Source organism: Chionomys nivalis, chromosome 22, assembly GCF_950005125.1.
Source record: "Chionomys nivalis chromosome 22, mChiNiv1.1, whole genome shotgun sequence".
NCBI lineage: Eukaryota > Metazoa > Chordata > Mammalia > Rodentia > Cricetidae > Chionomys > Chionomys nivalis.
In genome coordinates this window covers 2,245,466-2,263,718 of record NC_080107.1, presented here as the reverse complement: position 1 = coordinate 2,263,718, position 18,253 = coordinate 2,245,466, and the positions used below count along the sequence as shown (strand labels likewise).

Below are 18,253 nucleotides of genomic sequence, written 5' to 3'. Positions count from 1 at the left end.
TCTCTTTTCTTCTATCTTAAAAAACAAAGAAACAGAAAGAAAACCATAAGAGAAAACATACCAAAACAAACAACAACAACAAACAACATGCAAAAATGACTCCTGGCCATAAGGCTTGCCCTGGGAAATGGTTGATACATGTAGTGACTTTCTTTTAGAGAAAACTGATTTTCCCTTTCCCAGCGTGTTACCAATTGCAAATAGCTTCTTGCTGAGGAGTGGTACTATGTATCCACTTCCTCTTCTCAACACTGGAGTTTTGTTGTATTTGAACTTGTGCATGCTGCCACACTCTGTGAATTCATATGTGTAACAGACCTGCTGTGTTGCGTCTAGAAGATGCCATTTCCTTGCAACCATCCACCACCTGTGACTCTGAACAGTCTTTCCCTCTCCTCTCCCCATAGATACCTGGACCTTACAGGTAGGGGTTTGCTAAAGACAAGACTTTTAGGGCTCAGTGCTACAAAGTCTCTTATGTGCATTTTCTAGTTGTGGGTCTCTGTGTTAACTACCAAGAGGATTATTCTCTGATGAGGGATGAATGAGGCACACTAATCTATAGCAATATGTCATGAGAAACCATCTAATTATCTTCGTTTACAGAATAATAGTGACTGGATTTTCCCTAGGCCCATGATCTCTCTAGTGTCAGGTCTTTAATCACTTGAACAGTTTCAGACCTGGGTTCTATCTCATTTGATTGGATTTACATCTAATCAAAAATTGGTTTGTTTATTGCTATAACTTGTTGGAGGAAGGCCACTTGTTGCTTCCTGGCTGCTCAGCCCTGAAATAACCACGCAGAGACTGTATTAATTAAATCATTGCTTGACCTATTAGCTCAAACTTCTTATCTGCTAGCTTTTACATGTTAACTTAACCCATCTCCATTAATCTGTGTATTGCCATGGGGCAGTGGCTTACTGGTTCCGGCATCTGTTTGTGGTGAGGCTCCATGGCTTCTCTCAGACTCCACCTTCTTCCTCCCAGCATTCATTTTAGTTTTCCCTTCCTACCTAAGTTCTGCCCTATCAACAGGCTAAAGCAGTTTCTTTATTCACCAATGGTATTCACAGCATACAGAGGGGAATCCCACATCAATAACTTATATCTTACAGTCAGATCACTGGTGCAGGGCCCAGGGTTTGTAGCTGGATGATATTAATAACTACTTTTCTCCATCAGTAGGCACCGGCCCTATCTCTCCATGTTTGAAGACGTATGTGTGTGGTGTCTAGAGCAATAGCATTTTGCTGTCAAGTTACAGAGGGTAACCAATAGGCTTATCAATAGCCTGCAATATTTGAAGGATTCTATAAGACCCCCTTGGGTGAACAGTTCAATAAAATGTAACCCATTCCTGGCATGGAGGTTCTTTTCAAATTCCTTACATTGAATGTGTACATTTTTGGTTTTTCTTTATGAATGTGTTCTGTGCCATGGCACTGAACCAATATAAAACTATTTTCTCTGGAGAAAAAAAAATACTTCAATTTTTTCCAGTATAATATTGAAAATTACTTAAGGCCCATAATAAGTTAATTATACATAAGAAATTCCCTGACTATAAATTTTCTATGATCATCCTATAAAATATTACTAAAATAAACTTTAATTATCTATAAAAACCATCCAGAACATTTTTTCCTGACTACCAACTTTCAATCACAGTGAGTTTTTAAACACAAATGTCATTTTCCTTGTGAGGAGAGAAAAATCCATTTGATAATAGTGGCAGCAGTAATGCCAGGAACAATAAAACAACCAGCAGCCTCATGGAACTCGGACAGAAATCTTACCTGCCAATGTGATTGTGAGCATGTCTTCTGTCAACAAAGGGACAGAAAATAGTCTGTGGGTGATGTCAGGTACTTTAGGCACTTGGTTTTGTCTCATGGCTCAGTATTCTGCTTAGTGACGCCACGTTTTTCATTTAAACTGCCTGCAATAACAATCCCCAAACTATATTGCATATATTTGGATTTTCTAACCTTACTAATTTTTTTTACAAATAATAAATAAAGTTGATTATTTTGAATTTTTCAAGAGTTGTTTCTAAATAGTTTATTCCCACAGAAGATATCATTTTAATATTGTAACTTGAAAATGTGGTTTGGAAAGCTGAAAATGAAGGTTGAGCTGAAGATTAATTATAAATTAACTTATAGCTTCTGTGATATAGAAAAGGCCACCAAAAAGGAATAATTTGGTTACTGAGTTATAATTACTTTTTCTTGAATTATTCTATATTAAAAAATAATTGGGATTAAATGAATTATAAAAAGAAAAAAGATTTAGTTACTTTTTAAAAAATGTGATTATGGAGTGAAAAATAAATAATCTAAAGACTACAATCCCAATGGGTCATTGCCTTTATAATTAGAATCCACTAAAATCCTGCCTCTTCTTTAAAAATGAATGTCTAGATTTTTATAAGATTACTTATTAGAAACAAAAAGTTAATTATGTAGTTCTGAAACAACTTTGGAGGGAATTACAAAAATAGAAAGCAATAAATTTATTTTACAACAAAATATAGAGCTTAAACTATTCTGTTAGACTGGATATTTGGAATAAGTTAAAACGGAGTAATATCATCTTAATGTAAAAATAATGTTAGATAAAAACTGGCCTTGCATGTGATTTTTATCTATTTCCTTCTTTTGAAATAATGAAAATATGCCAGTATGTGAAATTTGAAAGTATTTGCTAGATTGAAGTTAGAAATCATGAAACATAGCAATGACACAAAGTAAATAAGAAAAGAGATTGACACGTTTATTTTTAATACTTAATTGTACTTTCAATTCCAGGCTGTTGGCAGAAATTCATTTCAAAACGTAAGAAGGCCTGATATCACCAGAGTAGAGCTTTTGAAAGACATCCACAACAAAAAAGAGCTCATCGTTCGCTTAGTAGCTCACGACATTAGCCAAAAAGCTTCAGAAACTAGCTTCAAAGAGGACACGGTGTCTGATGAAGAGGAAATTGTCTTAGGAGAGGTTGTCGGACACCAGTGTTTAAGGGAAACATCTGGAGGTCATGCCGCAAAGGTTGTGAAACACTTAGAAACCCAAGTTGTGTCTCCCAAGACAACCACGAGCACCAGCAGCCTGAGAAAGTTCTTAGCACTAAGTAAATGCTGTCACCCCACATCCGGTGAAAATATTGACAGCATTGAAACAACTGAAAACCAGATGGTGGTGGAACCTAACAAGACACATGTTAAAAGAGCTGTTGCTGAGCTTGACATGGCCTCCTCCAAAAGCTTAGCAGAAGAACCGTCTTCTAGGGAGAAGTTACAATATAAGGTAAGTGACAAAAGGTGACTCCCAGAAACTTGGAAGAGTAGACAACCTCATACACTCTGTTCTGGGTTGCACCTTGACTGTCTAGCAAAGCATGCTAGAGTCATTATCTGCATAAGCCTGTAGATACATAGCATAGGGAAAATAATTAACTGAACATGAAACTCAATTAAGTATTTAATACAAAGAAACCTAGAACTGGTAGCTGAATATAAAATGGAAAAGAGACACTTCTTGGGGACATTCAGTCTTATTTATTAAATAAATATCTGTTTGAGGCTATAAATATTTGCTGGACATTCATAGAGAGTTTAGTGTAAACAGGACGAATCCAAATATGTGTCGAAGTTATACAGAAGTTCAAAATCTGTGGAAAGTCAGATTGTGACACAGTTTATGTTAAGACCTAGGTCCAACCCATAGCACTGAAAACAACAAATGGAAACGAAAAGAAAATCATTGTCTGGGTCTTTGTTGTTTGTAACTAAATCTCGCATGTTCAATTTTACCAATAAAGACTCAAGAGCCACACGCTGGGGTGGAAGTCTGCTAGCTCAGGGAGGCAGAGAAAGCCCCTGGCTGTCCTTCCTGCTCCATTGACATCCCAGGAAGAGAGCTTTCTCCGAGGCCATCTTGAACAACAAAAATTTCAGCTCAAGACTCCTCATTTCCACTTGCTGCTCATCTCTCTATCCATCCTCCTGACTCCATCTTACTTAAGGTTTAATCCTAGCTTCATTTCCTATCAGCTGGTTGATGCTCTGCCTCCTGGCATATTGTTGGCTTTGTAATCCTGTTTACAGTACTCAAGCAGAAAGCTCTTGGATTAAAGGTGTGGGATAGGCCTGAGTTACACGAGAACTAGACACAATTTTATTTCCAGTAAGTAATGTAATCCTGGGGTTCACAGAGTGATCGAATATCCTGTAAAAGTTCCCTAGTTTTGTCTGAATAAAAAGGAACGGATTTTGGCCCTAACACAGCAAAGCTGTTTACAATAATGAAGCTACTCCGGCCAAGCTTTCCACAATGTCCAGCTAGGCTGTATTTGGTAGTTCAACGGTTAAGTATTTTTGAGTTCAAGGTTCTGTAAAATGTATCGATCTGATCTGAACTCAGGATGTAAATGTCCTGAGCAGATTGTAATCTGAAGCTGAATTTTGGGGTCACTACTCTGGGAGTCCAAGTTGGGATTTCAGGCCTGCCTGCTGGAAATGGACGATACTACTTGGCCGATTTACTCTTTTGCGCATGCGCGGTGGGGGAGGGGCAGTGTAGATGTTCACTGGATTCTGGATTCTTCAGTCAGAATTTTTTTATTCTCCTGGAAAGATAAAAATCAAAACCCTACCTGAACCCAAACTCTGTGGGTTCCTTTTTTGCATGTTTTACCTTTAGGGTAATTTTTTTTTTTTTTTGGCAAAAGAAAAAGATTTGTCTTTTAAATAAAAACATCTTTTGAAATTTTGAAACTAAATACACCTTAGTATATATGGACAGTTTATATGTAAAGAGAAATTTTCTCTTTACATATAAATTCGATGTTTGAGTGTACTTATTTTTAGATCACAAGGGCATGCACTTTGAATTTCAGCCTGCATTTTGCAAGTATGTTTTAAATTTAAATCATTATAATTCTTATGTGCCTGCCTCTCCTTTGCAAGTGCTAAGATTAAAGGTGTGAATCATTACCTGGCTATGGGTTCCTTATAATAGTTATTCTCATAGGGTTTGTCTGGTTTAAATTGGTTCTCCATTTTCCTTTTATTGTTTAATGTTAGGGGTAAACTTTCAAGTTTTTCTAATGTGTAATCTGTCTTTCTTGCTGAATTATTCTGAATTTGTTCCCTGGTAAAATTTAATATTCTAGTCTTAATTAAACATGATGCCGATTTCTCCACTATTTCATTATTTTGGATATTTTTTCTATTCTGTATGAGCTACATAAAATTTGCTGTCTTTACTAAGTTCTGCTAGGTTACACCATCTCCATTCATGTCCCAATGATTAGATATTCCTGCCACTTTTCTGCCAGTTAGTGGTTTTCTAGTTTGATGACCTTATAACTATACCATTGCACATGTACCGTGCATTGGAGAAGACAGAGGTTTTCATTTTGCTTTTCTAATTGTTTGTCTTATAGCTGATAGCACTGCCCTGATTTTGTTTTTCCTTCCTCAGTATTGGCCATCCATCCCTGCTCTATAGGCTTGCCATTTTCCATTAGTTTTGGTTCCATCAGTGGTTGATGAATCATCAGTAAACTGTGTATTAGCCAATACCATTGTTATTCTGTTAGTTCCAACAGATAAATATGTGTCTCTTTGGGGGATGAATGAACTGCTTAAAGATGGCAACTGAGCTATTTCCTCCGTGTGGGAAGGAACAGACACATTTGCTACCATATCCTAGTCATGAAGGAATTTAGATAGGCACCAGTTTCACTGTAATATGCTTCCTTCAATAGCTAAGCCTATGAAGGTCTCTGCACTTGAACATACCCAACCCATCACGGTAAGGGTGCCCTTATGACATTAGAGCAGTTGGCAATGACTGAATCACAGGTACCCCATACCTTGTAAAATGTCCAGATTTTTTTCTCAAAAGAGAACATATTTATTCTCAGTATATGCAAAGTGTTTTTAATAAAAGCCAAAAGGACACAAAAGTTGGCAGACTTCTTCTTGCCTTATGAAACATCCCCAGTTGCCAATTTACCAAAAAAAAAAAAAATGATATCCATATTTAGGCTCCACTGACTCAATATTGGTCAGTATTGCATGAATGGAGAAGAACTTATTGGTAGTTGAAAAAGCTGTTCTTTGTTCCTGCTCCCATTGGAAATTAGTTGCCTTTCTAGTAACCTTGTAGAGAGTCTTTGTAATATTCTATGAACATGATGTGTGATTTCTATAGTGTGCAAACACAGCAGTTAGGAGCTATATCTAATTTTATTTCGCTGGGTGGTAGGATTAAAGTCATGTGCCACAACATTGTTCATTGTAACTCCAGAATTTAGAAAACAACTGATTTATAGAGATCCTCCTGTCCCTTGACCTATGATTGACTTTATTTAATCCTGTTTACAATATTCAAGAAGAAAGCTCCTGGATAAAAGGTATGTGCTTGACCTGAGCCACATCACAACTAGAAACAGGTTTTTCCAATATTTAATGTAATCTCAGGGTTCACCTGGTGTGATCCAATATCCTGCAGCATGTCTGAAAACAGACTTTTGCTTAATAGATATGTTACCCTCATAAATTACATGGTGAATGTTTTTCTTACATAGTTTTTGACAACTAACCTCAATGTAGCAAGTTTTATGTGGTATTTTGAATATCACAAATATATTAATGCTTTAAACTTCTCAATGACCCTTCTGGTTTAATCTTGTCCAAAAGTCAGTACTAATATTTTTAGAAATCATATTATAGGCTATTTCCTTTGAGACAATCGCCTTAATTAAACATCCCAGCATAGCTTTTGTACTTTTATGTTTAGACAAATACCAAATCTGCAGTAAACCACAGAAAATGAACACATCTAATTTCAGTCTAATCAAAACCATTATGATTTCCCAACAAATAGATATGTGATAAAATGTCTGATCAGACAAACTTATGAAATTCTCAGAGTTGTATCTCTGCTCTTCTAATATAATGTAATAAACAGTGTTTAAAATATTACATAAGGTTTAAAATGTCACATTTTTTAGTATCAGTACTAGGTTGGTGTTTAAAATGGGTTCAAAATCTAATATCAAAATTTAGAATATATTATCTTTACAGAACCAGTTCAAAACAACTTACACTAGAAGAGGAATTTTAATTAGAATTAAAGGGACCATCTCTATTTTTATCTATTTAGAAAATATTTTAAGTAATCTGTAAAACTTTCTTTTCATTAACGTCTTGATTGGAGTATAAAAATGCAGTGGAGGAGAAAATACATATCAAGTTCTCTGTGTGTAATACCTGATCTATGATTTTACAGAAAGAAGAGATCCTTGTTCCTGAACCAACACATTACTTCATACATAGAATTATGAGCACTTCATCCTACAACCAAGAAGACCTCCTTTCTGGGTAAATAAAACTTAATGCAGAACAAGTCTAGAAATCTGAGATGCAAACTGGGTCTGTTAGTAAATCTGTCGTTAATCAGGTGTCCAGAATCAGATCCTTCTGATTCTAATCTCTTGATTCTGTCTCAAGTTTTCTCTTAGCATGCCATGCTACATTTCTAGTTACCAAGCCTCCACATATTTTCCAGACACTTGCTCTCTGGGATAAATGTCACGGATCAGACAGTGGCTAATGTGATATGGTGGTGTTTGTGGGTATTGTTATTATTACCTGAAGGATGACCAGGTAGTGTGCAGTCAGCATAGAAAGATTGCTGCTCGGCTTTGTGAAGTAAGCTAAAGGTATATAGCACTGCTTTATGAGAAGGATCTGAAGAAGACATGGAAAAAGGTTTAGTCAGAGTGCTCAGAGATTAATTTTAGGAGCACAAACTAGCTGTATTAATATAAAAGCACAAAACTGAAAGTATAAGTTATTAAATAGATTTAGCAGTATACTGTATTGTGACAGTGTGATTAATGTCAATTCAGAATGAAAATCAATACAAGGAATGAAAAATACATGTACATATATATATGTACATTTGTGTGCATGGTGTAATTGCAATATTTACTCACACATATGTGTGTTAAGTGTATGGGGTGTGTTTGATGTGTGTGTGGTGTATATAACTTATATTTATATATGCATGAGGTCAATATTTAAACCACTCCCCATACTTCAAAATAAAACAACAAAACCAATTTTTAAAAATACATATTTGAACAGAAAATTCCTCTGAAAGGACATACAGACAGCACAGGTTCTCCACAGCATTAATCACTAAGGAAATGTAAATCAAATCACAGAAGATGCCAGTTTGAAACCATGACAGTCACTGAAAGGAAAGAGGTGGGGAAAAAGAACAGAAGAAGGAAAAGAAAATAAGCATTAAGGATAGAGAGAAACTGAAGCCTTTACTCAGTGATACTAAAATTACAAAATTGTGAAATCACTGTGAAAATCAATGTGGACCTTCCCTAAATAACTTAACATGGAATTACCATGTGACTCAGCAATTCTGAATATATTCTACAAAGAACCGAAAGCAGGTACTGACACAAATGTTAGCGAGCATGTATCAGTACCAGCGTGATTCAAAATAAATCAAAGAGAAAGGCAACCTTAATGTGTTATCAGTGGATGAGTTCAAGAGAAAAAGTGTCTTAGTCTTTTAAATATTATCTACTATTTAAAGAAAATCCTCACATACTAAAATATGGACGACAATGGAATAATTAGAATAAGTCACAAAATGCCAAATATAATTTTGACTCTACTTGTCTGGAGTATTCAAAATCCTAAAGATATCAAGTAAAAGAGTGATTTTTCTGGAGGAAAAGAAAGGAAATGGGTGCTAGTGCTTAACCACAAAACATGTCTCGAGGCGGGAGTGATGTTTGCACAGCCCTGTAACTGTGCCCAATGACACAAAGCTGTACCTTGCAATGATCTAATGTTGTAAATTCTATGTATATTTAGTAATAAATTTATAAGTGGGGAAATCAGTTTATAAATCATTCTCCATTTTGAATTTTAGCATTATGCTATACTTGCTGTGCTTTCAAACACAGCAAGTATTGTTAACTAGTAGCTTCTTCATTTGTTAAACAAACAAATTAAAAATTGTTCCTTTTTATTTTATTTTAGTGAAGCAGAAGAGTTTAAACCAAATGTGAAGACTAATACGTTAGAAGGTTGGATATTTTTCTTAACTTTTAGAAATTGATGAAAATGTAACTTTTTTGTATATTTTGATAACTGAATTATTTCCTACTTGGAAAATGATTGACATTGGATTTGAAAGTGATACTAATTTACTTTTCTATTAAGCATGCCTACTTTTAGGAAGTTATCCATTATCCTTTCATCCAAATGCTTTGTCTTACATGAATTTAGTCTGGTATGTAAATTTACATTGACCATTCTCCTGTGAATAAAGAAACACGTGTTGCTATGCTAATTTATATCTGGACTAGAACTGGAATTAGCTCATTGAAAAGTTATGCTTTCCTTGTATTAGAGTTTACCCCTACTAAGATGCAAAAGGTCTTTTAAAGACGAAATAGAGTTGTTCTCATTGAAATCTGGCTGGCATGAACTGTTTTTAACTATCAGTTTATATGAAGTTATTACAACATTTTTAGGAAGTTTTACTACAATATTTGTTCAGAATTCAGGAAGTAAAAAGTAAACAATATATAGAAGAGGTATAGAGTCATTTTCACTAAAGCATGACCTTGAATCTCAAACCACAAGTTTATCCTAACTACTGCTCTGCAACCTACTCAAGAAACCACCTTCTCTCAATGTAGATGTCAAAATAATTTCCACAGCTGTCAGCAGTGATTCTGTCTGAACAGCAGCACCATATCATAATGTGTGGATAATGGTAATCACCAGTGAGGTTCCTGAGTTACAACTACTTACTGCAAATTCCTTGACTTCATTATTGAAGACAGTCAAGCAGGAGGTGAGATCCAACATCTCCAACTCTTTGTCTAAGAATCCACTCTGGGCCTCATTCCCTGTGGTTAAATTTTCTGTATTATTTTGTTTTGCCTAACGTTGATGTTTGGATTATGCATATTTCTTATATTTTTCAGTGATATTGTCACTGACCAAGTCATTTATTCATTTATTAATCTTAAGGTTCATCAAAAAGTTCTTTTTTATTGTTATAATATTCCATGTGTAAATAATCTTGACAAAGTTTGTCCTTATGGAATTTACACGTTAACTTGAGTTGACGAATCTAATGATCAGAATGTAAGATAAATCCAGAGGTTGTTAAGTCCCTTCCAGTTTTACTAATGACATAATTTCAAGACATTGTGATGTTTACAAGACCTTAGTTCATGCTACCCCAGTTACGTTTCGTAACTCATCCTCTGTTTTCCCTGGGCCTTCGTCTACTACATCAAACTCTGATTCCTGACCTCTTTGTTGTCCTTCAATCGTACAGAGCCTTTCATTTGCCAACATTTTTGGAATTTTCTTTCCTCTTAGTCTGCCTTATTCCCCCTCACTTGTAGAATTTTTCCATGTCACTTTCCCAGAGCGATCTCTTTAGATCACCATCCCTGAAATTGAAATTAATTGCCTTCTGTGACCTTACATAGGCCACAGCTCTGCTTTCTATTTCTCTCCTTCAGCTGGCTAAAAGACTGTGTATTTTAATTATTTGATCTTGACTGCTTTGTATCAAATGCAAGCTTGCTGAATTGATGTCCACTGGAGCCTAAAACAGCATTTGGCATATAGACGTTGAAAAGATTGAGTGATAAAGCTTTGTAAGAAGCTACAGGAGTAGGGAGGAAGCATGTGAGAACAGTTGGAGTCATGAGATTCAGGTTTTCATTAGATATTTAAGCTGAAATGACATGTGAGTCGTTGGAGTTTTCAGTATATATTTCAATGGAGTTTATGAATGTACTAATTCCTAGTTTCATAAAATATAAAACAAAATTTCAAGTAACTGTGAATAACCGAGTTACTTAAATAATTGGAACTTTTATATATCTCTTAATCAAAAGAGCGTTCTTAACTGTCCTGAAAGTCCAATACCTGTGCACTGTAGAAACATAAAAAAATTGTGTTTGCAGTTTGTGCCCTCTTATCGCACCCGAACATTCTCAATCACTTCAAAGAAAAAGTCAGAAGTCAGCTCAGTCATCTGAAATATAAAGTAAAATCAGATCCTTTAGGAATTAAATAGTTAGTAATTCTTAAAAGAATTACTTGAAGTGTTTTTTACCCTCTTGCTAGAATCTATACTGATCCCAAAAGATAATTTATAATATTCACTTGTGATGGCTTTTAATGACTTCATACGTATGGCATACTTCATACTTGAATGTGCTGTGATTCCTGTTGCTGCATCACGTCTTCTATGTTATAGCCAAAGGAAATAGTCTCATTTCCATTTTATGTATAAAGAAACTGAGTCAGAATGGTTGCATTTAAATTTGTCACCCAGGTCTCAGCAGTGCAGCTAAGACTACAGAGATCCTCTACTGGCAGATTAGTGGCCCTACTAATCACGGGTCTCTGAGAAACTTTGCTGGTAAACTTACTGCTGCTTCCTTGTGTTTCAGTGATGCGCTCAACTCTCTTGAAACCTCAGGCAGCTTTTTAATCTAAAGGGATTCCATTGGATTCTGTCGGAGTATTAGCTCAAAGATGCCCTGCTTTAAAACATTATAACTTTGTTATTCCCATAGATACAGAGTCTTACCATGTAGTTCTGGTTAAACAGGACCTTGTTTTAGAGATCAGGCCGGCCTTGAACTCACAGATACCAGACTTCCTCGGCTGAGATTGAAAGCGTGTATCATCATGTCTGACTCTCTTCTAATTAAATAAATATAAAGTATGTTAGAGTTTAAAGGCCCTTAGGAACTATCATTAGGGCAACATCTCTTTTATAGGTTAAAAAAACAAACAGGAATTAAGTGGCTCTCCATGGATATGTAGTTACTGAAGCACAGAGCTTGCTTGTCCTGACACATCACACTCATTTTTCATGATTTCCAAATGAAAGGCAAATACACCTTCCAAAATTCTAGTGCTCTTACTTGTTTCAAATCTGTTCCAACTGTCTAGTCATTAAAATAATAATTGCCCAGTATGCCTATATTATATTATTTGAGATAAAAATATTGGATTGGTATCAACAAATATATGTGTGTATGTACTTATGAATGTGTGTGTGTCTATGAATGTGTATGTGTCTATAAATGTATGTATGTGTATATGTAAGAAAAAGTATTTTCCTGACTTTTACAGAACATATTCAGGAGACACAAGTAGGGGACTCAAGCAGTGTTCAGGTAAATATCTTTCAATATCCTCTGATTTCTCTACACTTGGGTTCAGTTGTAAAATAGCTCAATTTTTAAATTCTATCAATGTCTGAGTAGCATTATTTAGGAACATCAGGAAACATGGCACTATTCAAATCACTTCACAATCAAATTTCTCCCCATCTGAATAAAACCTGTCCTTAATATCTGAAAACATCCCTTAATGAAAGTTATTGACCCTCTGTTTTTTGTCAAAATCCGTTGTTTGGGTGAGCATAATAAGCCTCTGATTCTCAACATTAATTACAGTTCCATTCGTGGCTTTTTCTGATTCTGAAGAGAACCCTAATGGAATAAGTTCTTCGATTCTGCCCAGGGCTAAGGGTCCAGTGCTGATTTGGTAGCTAGAGACAGGACAAACACAGTAACTTCAAAGATGAGTCAAAAGGGCTATGAACATCTGGTTTCACCCATGTTCCCACGCTCCTACAGACTGGCTCTTCACACACAGCTAACTACTACATGGTGTGGACTGAGGAATGCTCCTCTACCTCAACCTTTTTACTAGCTCCAGCTGTATTTTTTATTTGTTTTGTTCTTTCTCATGGTGTCTTCTTGGTTTATTTTAATCCAGTTTCATAATTTCCCCCACATACATGAATACAGAATTACAAAGTCACCAGCAACTCACCGACTTTACAGTAGAGTACAAATTTCAGACCCAGTCCATAAAATCCTATATCACGCTTAAAGATATTTTTGTAAATTTTCCAAAGAAATCAGTTACTTCTACATTCAACATCATCTTTTATGAATGTGAGCATCTATTTAACAATCTCCAATCTCAATTGATTTATACCATGGAGAAAATGAAATTGAAAATTGTAGGTCAATGAAAGAGAGGCTCTGGAGTTATAGTCTGGGAATCATTGATATTTTTTGGCTGATGCTAAATTCCTAGCAAGTCTACACCCTTCCACTGTTGTACTTACTTGTTTGTTGCCTTTTCGATGCCCAAACTTTTGTGAAAATGGCATTTCTAAAGAAAGTTGAGTAAGCAACCTTCACACTCACATAGTCACGAGTTGATTACAACTGAAATCTGTGGGCAATACTGAGGATCTGAAAATAAACAGTAGAAGTTTTGGTTGAGAAATCAAATTTCAAAGAGAAGTCAATATCATTTCTTAAATTTTCTTTAACTATTTCCTGACACAACATTGAAACTTCATAGAAAGGAAAGATAGAATTAAGTTTGCTTAGAAAGGCCTTGATACTTAACCCGTGGGAATAGAGAATGGATTGCTTTTTCTGCTACCATAGCAAGTGTCATTCATGAAGATAAGATGCCCCCTAAATTTACCAGAGTACATAAAGCTTCCAAGCTTATGAAAACTACGGGGTGGACTTGTTGTTTTGTTTCTGTTCTTTGTTTATGGAATTGAAAATGGAAGTAATGCAAACCTGAAGAGTATGAAACACACAAGCAGACTAGAGCCCCAGGGCATCTTCACCAGATGATGAAAGTGGGAGGGACTGTTAAGAGTTGAACACTTAACTAGCCTGGCAGTGGTGACACACACCTTTAATCCCAGCACTCTTGTGGGAGGCAGAGACAGACGGATCTCTGTGAGTTCGAGGCCAGACTGGTCTACAAAGCAAGTTCCAAGACAGTCTCCAAAGCTACAGAGAAACCCTGTCTCGAACCATAGAGAGACTTAGCAAAGGCAATACCTACATGTCTGTCTGAAGTTTCTCTTGAGCACTTGAAGGTATACAAAGATTTTGAGAACTCGAGTCTTGGCAGTGACTGTATCTAGCCTTTCCGGACAGTTACTCCTCTTTATTCAAAGAAATGGCACAATTCTCCAGAATAAAACAAGTACCTGGCATGTTCCTAGAAATACCAAAACAAGTGACTCTATTGTTTCAGAACATGTAAATTGCTAAACTTTCCACAGAAAAAGTTGAGACTTGTGACATGAAGCATTTTAGCTTCTCCTGTATCATTTTTCCTTGTCTCAGAAACATGTTTGCAATGCATTGCAATCAACGCAAAGGAAGAGGTAGGCAAGTGACATTTTACAAGAGTCAAGAGAGCTCAGCCTTCGGGTGTCATGAGATTATAAGCAAGGTCATCACCCATCGCAAAGACAAATCCTCAGAACTATGACTTGCAAGTTTACTTGCTTGAGCCTCAAAGAGAGCTTATTTGAAGCAGAATACAGATTTCACCAGCATGAAATTATACAATAGTTGATATGTATTGGGGTATTGGTTGTCAAATGTGATCTTTACTGTTCGTGGTTAAGTATACCAATTTGTCTTGGCAGTTTCACACCATCTTTGAAGGATCAAAAAATACGGCCACCAGTGCACGTCCCTCAAAGGAAAACATTCCAGGTACAAACTACATACAGAAACTTTTAACTGCCAATAAAATTAAACTCTTATTAACTTTATTGTGAATGCAGACATTTTTATCATTGATCTTTCCAGGATGAGTGGCCCTTGGATTGGACATTATTGATATGGTATTGATATAATATTCATATTATTTGTATAAAAGTCTACAGTTTATTATATAAATTGTCTTTAAATTTGGATACCAAGGACCAACAGACAATTTAACTAACATTTGTTAGGCCACAGCCATCCATATGGTACCAAAGAATTAAATGGGAATAACTGAGGAAAACCAAAATGAGCTCTCCAAGGTTACACAGCTGCTGAGCTACGTAGAGTTCCAGATTCTTAGGGTCTATGGTCATTCAGAAGCAGCCTTGTTCACAAGAAGCATGACTTCATGAACAAGATGGATGATGTAATAAAAGTGGAATAAGGACTGTGACTCAGTGGAACTGGCGGCACCCTTTGGTCACTAGAAAGATAGAAGTTTAGCAACCTTTTAAGAGCTTTCTTTAAAAAGAGAGAGAGAGAGAGAGAGAGAGAGAGAGAGAGAGAGAGAGAGAGAGAGAAACCAAATATGTATATGTAAATAAAGTTTGCTGACTCTTGCCGGGCGGTGGTGGCGCACGCCTTTAATCCCAGCACTCGGGAGGCAGAGGCAGGCAGATCTCTGTGAGTTCGAGTCCAGCCTGGTCTACAAGAGCTAGTTCCAGGACAGGAACCAAAAAGCTATGGAGAAACCCTGTCTCGAAAAATAAAATAAAAAAAGATTGCTGACTCTTGAAATTTATATATTGCAGTTAGGAAGATGTTGAGTTTTGATATTCTATGTGTTTTCAAGTTCTATTACAAGTTATAATAAATTGAGATATTTTCTAAAAGATTAAGGTTAATATAAACTGATACAGAAAACTGAATGCAAATACTGACATTTTCATTACCTATACAGTCATATCTTACAGGTCAATGAATTATATCTATGGACTTTCAAAAGGAAATTTATACAACATAGAGAAATTACAGAATTTGAAGATATTTCTTCTTACAACGTATATCTTCTCATACTTGCATACTCTGTCATAGAACCCACATACAGAGCACTGAAATGTATCTCCATTTTTAACTCATTAGGCACTTTCAAATAGTGTTCAGGAAGGAGAAGAAGTGGGCTTTGCACACTTAATGGAGATGCCTCAAGGTCAAGTAGATACTACACCATGAGAGAAAAAAATTACTGAACCATATTCTTAGCTTAGACTCATTTTACCTGTATTGTCTTAAGCAAGGTCTTTGACCGAAGTTCATCATGCATGAACTCTACTACAGAGCTACAGTACTGAAAACAGCCTGGTACTGGCATAAGAACAGACAGGAGGACCAGTGTGCATTACTGTGCACGATTCCTAAGGGGGTGTTTAACAAGACAAGAGAAAACACTGTAGCTGTGCTTGATCTTGCACAGATAAATTTACAAATGAATGCCAGCTTCTTAATTCAAAGTTATTGCTGTAAAGTAACAACTCCAATTATCTCTCAGTTCACTAACATCATCTTTTTTTATACAGAAACATCCAAGAACACTATTTCCAGGCAAGGGTCTAAAGTGCTGGCCAAGGTATCTTCAACTCTGTCAAAGGTGTTCTCCCGATCTAGCGGCAGTATTCCAAAATCCTCCTCACCACCTCACCAGGATAAGCACTAAAGTTTCCCCACTTGATAAAATTGTGATTCCCTATAAAATAAAATGATATTTAAAGTAGAACATGCTGTCCAGTTATTATAATACTTCAACTTAAAATATATACTTTAGATAAAGGCTTGTATTTTAACAATTTTTTTATTATTTTACTTTTTAGATTATAATTACATCATTTCCCATCCCTCTTCTCCCTTCAACTCCTCCCATACACTCCTTCTTGCTCTCTTTCAAATTCATGGTTCTTTTTTTATTAATTGCCTTTACAAGAATATATTTATATGAGTATACATATATATTCATACATATAACCTGTCCTTTCTGTATGATGTTACTTGAATGCATAATTTCAGGGATGACCACTTGATGTTGAATAACCAGTTGGTGTGCTCTTTCCTGGGTAAGCCTCTTTCGCCTGCTCTTAGCTTTCCTTAGCTGCCTGTGGTTCTTTGTGAAGGGTGGAGACCTTGAATTCTTTCTCCCTCCCATGCTGGCATGTCTACTGTTGTCGTCCCTGTCAGCTTATGGTCAGTCATGCTGATGAAACTTAATAGGTGTAACATCTGAAATTACCAGGAGACACAGCGTCACAGCACATTTTCTGTTCCCTGGATCCTACAATCTTTCTGCCCCTCTTCAACAGTGTTCCTTGAACCTGAGTAGTTGTTTTGTCAATGTTAGATTTGGTACTGATTTTAATTAATACATAGAAACATTAATTTATATAAAATATATAAAAATATACATAATACAGTACCATAATTGTCAATACATACACCTACAAGTATAGATATTCATATATATAGCATAGTGTCTAAATTAGGATAAAACTGTATCTTAAAAAACTATCATTTCTTTATTTTAAACTTCAAAATTAAATTGTGTTATCTTTATAGCCATTTGCCATATACACTGTATATATATCAATGACTTTCATCCTAACAGTCCAATAATAGAAGCCAAGGGCGGGAGCATAGAAGCAGGAATTGCGGTAGAATCCATGGAGGAATGTTTCTTACTGGTTTGCTTCTCAGTTGCTTAACCTATGTTCTTACTTACACAAGCCAGGACCACCTGCCCAGCAGTGGCACTGTTTACAGTAATTTGTGCCTATCCATATCAATCAATAATTAAATCAAGACTTGGCTACAGACCAATCTTGCAGCTACATCTTTTTCAATTAACATTCTCCTTTCCCAAATATGTCTGGATTTATGTTGACAAAGATTTACTATGACAGATATTAAAAGTATTAACTAGGATTTTTAAAAATATTGATACTAATTTTAATAATAAGTAAAAGAAGGGATGGGGTAAAGAAAGTATAAGGAAGCTATATGCAAGAACTGTATGAATTCTGGAACCATTTAAAGGCAAATTGCTGGGCACTCCTGGGAGGGATTTTCATGGTGAGATTATTTGAAGAGGAAGAACCGCTCTAAAATCTGAGCAGCCCAAAAAAAAAGCTTTGCTTTTTCCGCTTGTCATTAATTCCTCTGGTGAGAGACTCATCTGGTCCATCCTGACCACTGCTACATTTGTTTTTTGACATTAGGGCTCAGCTTCAGGCTTCTAATATGGACTGAAAATCAGGAACTTTGCTGGAATCTTCTAATCATTTTTTTTTTGTTGTTGTTTTTCCGAGACAGGGTTTCTCTGTGGCTTTGGAGCCTGTCCTGGAACTAGCTCTGTAGACCAGGTTGGTCTCGAACTCACAGAGATCCGCCTGCCTCTGCCTGCCTCTGCCTCCCGAATGCTGGGATTAAAGGCGTGCGCCACCATAGCCCGGCTTCTTCTAACCATTTTTTGAGGATTGTTTTTTTTACCAGTATTAATCAAATTCATGGACTGGTGTTCATGTATCTTTGCTGAACACAGTATAATGAAATTTAAAGTAACCAATAA

At 36.0% G+C, this 18,253-nt stretch overlaps 1 protein-coding gene across 1 annotated transcript in view; it reads left to right on the top strand.

The window, feature by feature from the left end:
• Positions 1–16,354, top strand: part of Fsip2 (fibrous sheath interacting protein 2) — a 66,272-nt gene extending 49,918 nt beyond the window's left edge. Inside the window, exons 18-23 of the mRNA XM_057755786.1 lie at positions 2,817–3,314; positions 7,308–7,399; positions 9,089–9,135; positions 12,227–12,270; positions 14,577–14,646; positions 16,218–16,354. Of these exons, the coding sequence (XP_057611769.1) occupies positions 2,817–3,314; positions 7,308–7,399; positions 9,089–9,135; positions 12,227–12,270; positions 14,577–14,646; positions 16,218–16,354 (888 nt within the window). The remainder of the gene's footprint in view (positions 1–2,816; positions 3,315–7,307; positions 7,400–9,088; positions 9,136–12,226; positions 12,271–14,576; positions 14,647–16,217) is intronic.
• Positions 16,355–18,253: the final 1,899 nt, after the last annotated feature.